The sequence below is a fragment of the Suncus etruscus genome, chromosome 13, assembly GCF_024139225.1.
Source record: "Suncus etruscus isolate mSunEtr1 chromosome 13, mSunEtr1.pri.cur, whole genome shotgun sequence".
NCBI lineage: Eukaryota > Metazoa > Chordata > Mammalia > Eulipotyphla > Soricidae > Suncus > Suncus etruscus.
In genome coordinates this window covers 52,219,865-52,227,196 of record NC_064860.1, presented here as the reverse complement: position 1 = coordinate 52,227,196, position 7,332 = coordinate 52,219,865, and the positions used below count along the sequence as shown (strand labels likewise).

Below are 7,332 nucleotides of genomic sequence, written 5' to 3'. Positions count from 1 at the left end.
TGTAATTTCTATTGACTGCAAGATCCAAATTGACATTTGTTATCAAGATTAGTATTAATGATGTGACCCCAAGGGTCTGAAAGTTTTAACCTTTGTACCTCATCAGTGGTGCCTTTGCTTCAGTTGACGTACTGGAAATGGTTCAATATGCTATTGCAAGGTGATACCCCAAAACCTAAAATTAATAAATTTGATTAAAAAAATGGCTTTAACCAAAGTAAGTTTCCCTGATAGACAATGCACTGACTGCTCTCTCAACATAATATTTTTCCCTTTAAAACTTAAACTATGCAACAACCCAAGTGCCTCAAGAATAGGCAAGAGAATAAAAAACCTATGGTACCACTACACAAAGGAATACTGTAGAGCCTTTAGAAAATAAGAAGTCATGAAAGTTGTGGATTTATGGATGAACATGAGGAGAATGGTGTTTGTGAAATTAGAGGCAGAATAATAGATACAAATGATTGAACTCATTTGTGAGATATAAATAAAATTAGTAGGAGAATAATACCCAAAGACAATAGAAATGAAGGCCAGGAGGACTGGCCCTTAGTATAAAGCTTGTCACAATACGGGGCGGTGGTTAGGTTAGAGGAGGGACCACTCTGACGATGATACTTGGAAGTGATCACTCTGGACAGGAACTGGGTACTGAAAGGAGGTAAAGTGACATGCATAATACCCTTTGAGTAACAGTTGCAAATCTTAGTATGTAAAAGAAGAAAGAAAAATGTCTGCCACAGAAGCAATTTGGGTAGCAGAAGGGTTAGAAGGGGACACTGGTGAAGGAATGAGTACCGAAACATTGTAGAACTGATACTCTGTCATTACCAAGTTTGTATCTCATGCTGACTCAGTAAAGTTAAAAAATATATAGAAAATTTAAGCTTTGGTCTTTATAGGAAAACTTTCATCATCGTGAACTACCTGTAAATAACATTAGGATTTTAAAAATTCTTGGTTTCTACTTCCTCACAACTCATTGTTGTTGTCATCAGACTGCAATTTTTTTTCAGTATACTAGGAAAGCTCATTTGAATTTTTATGTTTCTATTATTAGTTCATTGCAATTTCTCCTTTCTTCATGACTTTACTGGTCACATAGAACTTCTCTTCAAAGTGTACTGTTTTCATATTCATTTTATATCAAAAGACAGATAACACTGTGTAAGTGACAGTATTTATTATTCTCTTGTTTCTTGCTTATTATTTTGTTTATTATTATAGTTCATAACATGGCTACAAACCTGTTAAAGTTTATGCCAATAATGTACAAAGTTACTGCCCTCAACCACCTTTCTAGTAGTTTATCTTCATTCTACACACAAACCGTTAATCATTGTGACAATGCTTTTTCCATAGATAAATCTCCTCCTTTCCTCACTTTGGGAATATCTGTCCAAATTTCTTTTTCAATTTCTTTGCCATTTTTATTAAGAATTCATTGATGCAGCAGAAAGTTTTTTTTTCTTATAGGTGTATTCCATTATTCCAATAAAAATGAGTCGTATCCTGTTTTTAGATTTTTATTTTGTTGGGGGGGTCACACCCTATAGTGTTCAGGGAATACTCCTGACTCTGTGCTCAGGACTCAAGGAACCACACATAATGCTAGGGACTGAATCCTGGTTGGCAGTTTCTATTATTTAGAAATGTAATTTATTAAAAACAGAACAATAGCACAGCAGGAAGGGCTCTTGCATTGCATGCAGTTACTTGGGTTCAATCCCTGGTATCTGTATCACTCACAGAATCCCATTAGAAATAATCCCAAAAAAGATTTTTAATTATGATTAAAAGTATGATAAATACTATAAATAGAATTTTATATATATCTTTTATCAAATTTAATGTAAATTAATATTTAAGGACTCGAATTGCTACAGCAAATAAGGTGCTTGCCTTGCAAACTACCAATCTGAGTTCAATCCCTAATACTCCATATGGAGTGCTTGCCAGGAATGATCCCTTATTGCAAAGCTAGGAGTAAGTCAAATAAAGTGGTTAATATATATATATATATATATATATATATATATATATATTTGTTTAAATTAAAATAGTTCTTTTAAGTTTATTTATCAAAACAGTTGAGGTTTTTATATTGTTTCTACCAAAATGAGGACATGTTCTTTTTTTTTTTTTTTTTTTTTTTTTTTTTTTTTTTTTTTTTTTACTGAATCCAGGGCCTAACATGAAAGACATTCACTCTACAATAGGGCCACACATCCCTGGCCCTCATTGATATACTTTTGTATGATGAAAAGTTCTTATTTACATAACCTTTCGTGTGTTAGGAGGGGATTGTAGGATAGAACCCAAGACCTCACACATACAGGGCAATAGATCTACCACTGAATCACCTTATGAGCTACAAATCACTTTTATGCTTCATTTTTAATGATGTAAAATAGTTTTCTTTTTTTTTTTTTTTTTTTTTTTTTTTTTTATCTTTATTTAAACACCGTGATTACAAACATGATTATAGTTGTATGATTACAGTCATGTAAAGAGCACCCCCCCTTCACCGGTGTAACATTCCCACCACCAATTTCCCAGATCTCCCTCCTCCCCACCCCCCTACACCTGTACTCGAGACAGGCTTTCTACTTCCCTCATTCATTCACATTTTATGATAGTTTTCAGTGTAGTCATCTCTGCAACTGCACTCATCACTCTATGTGATGAGCTGCAAGGACATGTTCTTATTCCAGAGCCAGCAATGGTTGTTATTGTTTGTTTTAAACATTTGCCTAATGGAATAGATTAAAAATATACCTCATTATTGTACCTATTCAGGCTCTTAGAGAAAAGATATGAATCCCAAGCAAAGAGAAAATATCTGGAACCTGAATTAGTATCACCGAAGGGTCTATTTTTCTCCAGCTAAGCCTGGTCTGAGATCCATATTTCTCTTCACACATGCCTGAAAAAGTCGGAAATAGCAACAGTGTTATCTTTCAGTCCTACAGGATTATGTCAACTGTTATTATAAGGAAAGGCCATGGACATACCAGTATGAAAAGGAAAAGGTGTGTCCAACAGAGAAAATAAATGAAAGGACAAACACCCACTGAAAGCAGTTTTGAAATCTCAAGCTTCCAAAAGCACTAAGGAAGCTAAAGACAAAACCAACTGGCTCGGTGTTCCCGAAAATTAACCATCAACAAAACAATCCTTAAAAAGTAACATGATATGTTAGTCAAAACGTATCTCAGAAGTGTATCAAAGTAACTACTTTCTACCCCACTTTGCAGCAGATTTTGCACTATTGGAGACAAACTAAAACACAAATTACCATACAACAAAAATTACCTAAATCATTGATGCATGAAAACCCCTAACTTTATTTTTTATACCAATACCAAATCAAGGACAATTGATGAATTTATAGAGAAAGAGATAAAGTGAATCAAAAAAAGAAAAATACTGCAATTATAATGTGTGTGCTACAATGCAGTAAATTCAGATAGAGGCTAGAGAGATAGTACAGAAGGTAAATCATGCTTTGAATGCGACTGAACCAAGTTTGATCTCTGGCATCATATATGGCTCCCTGGAGTTCAGTGACCTCTGAACAATGGAGCAATGATTAAACCCTGACAATATCCAGATGTAGAAAAATAATGGAAAATGAGAATGAAAATAAAGGACAAAGAAGGGGAGAAGAAATTGGTAAGTTGGGGTGGGGAGAAGAGGGGAAAAGAGGAGAGGAGTGGGAAGGAAGGAGAGGGGACAGAAGAGAAGGGAAGGGAAGGTTGCATATTTTAAAATCTCATCATGGTAGTCACCAGAGATGTAGTGAGTTGGAGAAGGAATCAAATAAGGGCAACTCTATGATAATAGATGGAAATTAAGCTTTATTAACTGTGAAATTGATTGTGTAAATTAGAATTCAAGAGCTAACAAGGCTATAACATGTAAGTACTTGCTTGCACATAGCTGATCTGGGTTGAATCCCTGGCATCCCATTTATCCCCCAAATCCTGCCATCTTTAGGTGGTGATCAGAAAAAGTGTTTATAGATGTAGAATTGTAGTACTATACAACTGAAACATGCATGATGCTATAAATCAGTGTTACCCCAATGAAAGTATGGGTACATTTTTAAATAAACAATTTTAAAGCAAAGCAAAAAATCATACTTGCTTGATTTTTAATTCAAATTTATGAGAGAATGTCCTTGTCTCTATTCCTATTATTAAGAGAAATAAATTGACTTATAGAGGACATGACAATTATCTAAACTTTGCTAAACTAATTGATGGTAATTAAGGAAGAGTCATGACTAATGAGAAAGGATTTCAAGGATAGTCATTACTACTGTCACTGAAACCAGCAGCAATTCTGACACTTGAGCCTGAGGTAAATCAAAAATTACCTGTTCTTGCGGACAAAAAGAAAGTCCAGCAGGAGGGCATGAACCTTGCATATGATCGACCCAACGTCAACCCCCAACACTTCATATGTTCCCTTGAGTCCATTAGGAGTGACACTGAGTGCAGAACCAGGAATAAGCCCTAAAGAACTGCCAAGTGTAGTCCAAAAACCAACATAAAATAAACAGTCCTTCTTATAAGAAATATGGCGCATTCATATGTCTCACTGGAAAGTATCTGCTAGGTCAGAGATCAGAGGAGACAATAATGGATTAATACAACTATTTTTCTAATCACAAATTAAGAAACATCTTTTTTTAGTTTTAGGTTTTGGGGCTACACCATGCAGCGATCTGGGGTTACTCCTCGCTTTCGCTCACAAATTGCTCCTGGTAGGCTTGGTGGACCATTTGGGATGACAGGGATCAAACCCAGGTTCATTCTATGTCAGCCACATGCAGGGAAAAAGCTCTACCACTGTGCTTATCTTTCCAGCCCAAGATATATCTTTTAATATTAATTAATATAATTATTTTTATATTTTAATTAATATAATTTTAAGGTAAGACATTATTAACAATCATAAAGTGCAAGGAGACATTCTTGCAAATTAGCACTTCTTATATCATCTTGAGATAGTTGAGTGTATGCACACAAGTCAAAGCCTGTCCATCTCGCATCTGCTGCATGCAAGGCAAATGCCCTGTTGCTATGTTATCACTCTGGTCCCCCATTCTCATCTTTAGTCTGTAAATTTAACATGAGGAGACATCTTTATCGATCTCTGTCATTCCTAAAATCTAGTACTGAGAAATATAGCATAAAAAGTTTGAAAATAGGGCACGGATAGATAGCACAGCGGCGTTTGCCTTGCAAACAGCCAATCCAAGACCAAAGGTGGTTGGTTCGAATGCCGGTGTCCCATATGGTCCCCCGTGCCTGCCAGGAGCTATTTCTGAGCAGACAGCCAGGAGTAACCCCTGAGCAACGCCGGGTGTGGCCCGAAAACCAAAAAAAAAAAAAAAGTTTGAAAATAGACTGGAAGTTGCGGGCGGTGGGACGGCGTGCAGGAGGACTCACTAGGAAGATTTTAGGCCTTTCCTCAGCCTATGGAGTTCTCCCTGTTTTCAGCCATGTGTATTTCTGCCCTGCTGGCCATGGCGGCCAAGGTCACTCTGCCCCACAACTACCTCTATGGGATGAGCCGCCTTGGCTCCCTGGTAGAGAAGAGGAGGAACCCTCCAGGGACCAAGCAGTGCCCGGTAGCCGTGGAGCCTATCTCTGACAAAGACTGGCATCTGTTCTGTGGAGACAGGGTAGAAATTCTAGAAAGAAATGGATGCAGGAAAGCAAGGCAAAGTGGTCCAGGTCATCCGGCAGCGCAACTGGGTGGTCATGGAGGGACTGAACGCGCATTACCTCTACATTGGCAAGACCTTGGAGACGCGGGAAACCATGGTTCCAAGTGAAGCACCCTTACTCCACCGCCAAGTCAAACTTGTGGATCCGATGGACAAGAAACCAACCGAGGTGCAGTGGAAGTTCATCGAGACAGGAGAGCGGGTCTGTGTCTCTACCAGATCAGGCAGCATTATCCCTAAACCTGAATTTCCCAGAAGTGACAGCATCATTCCTGAAACATGGGTTGATGGCTTCAAAGACACCTCAGTGGAAGAAGTCCTAGAAAGAACCTATGTGCCCACTCTAAAGACACTAGAGGAAGAGGTGATGGAGGCCATGGGAATCCAGGAATCTCGGAGACACAAGAAAATCTATTGGTATTGATCCTGGAAGAACAGCTTTTTTCTATGGCCTTGAATAAAGAGCTAAATAACCTCTCCTACAAAAATAAAATAAAATGTTTGAAAATATTGACATAGATATGGTATTATATCAGAAAAATTGTAAGCAAAACTTGAAGTTCAAAGCCTAATATTGAAGATAGGACTTTAAAAAGATCATTTGGGTTAAATGAGGTGATAAGAGTAAGCTTTAGGAGCCAAAGAGATCATATTGTGAGTAAGGCAATTGCCTTCCAAGCAGCTGATCTATGTTTTCCCCAAGCACCACCTGCAGAGATTCCTGAGTGTAGAGCCAGGAGTGACCCCTGAGCGTTGCCAGGTGTGTTCCACAAAAAAAGAGTGAGGTCTAAACTTAAAGAATTGGGGTGACCTTATGAAAAGAAGAGGAGAATCTTCTCTGTGAGTACACGCGAAAAAATAATTTCAGAATTCTCAGATGGAGAAGGAGCCACCCGTATGGAATTTAAGAACAGAAACCTCTCACCAAGAACAAAATTGGTCAGCAACTTGATCCTGAATTTTCAGTCTCCAACCTACAAAACATTAATTTCTGTTGCTTGTCAATTGCCAAATATCTTTTATTTGACATCCTGTGAAAATCTTAGAGAATCAGAAAACTCAATAAAGTTCTGAGCTTATACTTAATTTAGTGACCAAAGAAATAAGACTTTTTGTTATCCAAGAATAAATTATATTTTGCATGGATTAACTTTAAATTGACCCAAAAGCTTGTGAATAGTTTATAATATGGAAAGAAGAAAAGTTAAAGTAGGAAGAACAAGGAAGTTTAATACAAATACAATACAAATATTTCTTAATATCAAAAAAAGTAAAGGTTCCATTCTATGTGGAAAATTCTATTTACTCTACATATTTCATTTGACAGAGGACTTGGATTAACTTTGATTAAATTTGAAACTATAGATGCCCATTCTTAGATTTTAAATCACTTTACTTTTAAAATTGAAATACTGTAACATTGTATAAGTTTCTTTTTTTGTTTTTTGGGCCACACCCGGTGACGCTCAGGGGTTAATCCTGGCTATGCGCTCAGAAATTGCCCTTGGCTTGGGGGATTGAATCTCGGCCCATCCTAGGTTAGAATGTGTAAGGCAAATGCTCTGCCACTTGCACCACTGCTCCGCTCC

General features: G+C 37.2%; 1 protein-coding gene across 1 annotated transcript; it reads left to right on the top strand.

The window, feature by feature from the left end:
- The first annotated feature begins 5,506 nt into the window (after positions 1-5,506).
- LOC126026099 (39S ribosomal protein L24, mitochondrial-like) lies at positions 5,507-6,190 on the top strand. The gene is given in 2 exon segments (XM_049785816.1): positions 5,507-5,719; positions 5,721-6,190. Coding segments are annotated over 2 exon segments (651 nt in total). The 5' UTR covers positions 5,507-5,515; the 3' UTR covers positions 6,168-6,190.
- Positions 6,191-7,332: the final 1,142 nt, after the last annotated feature.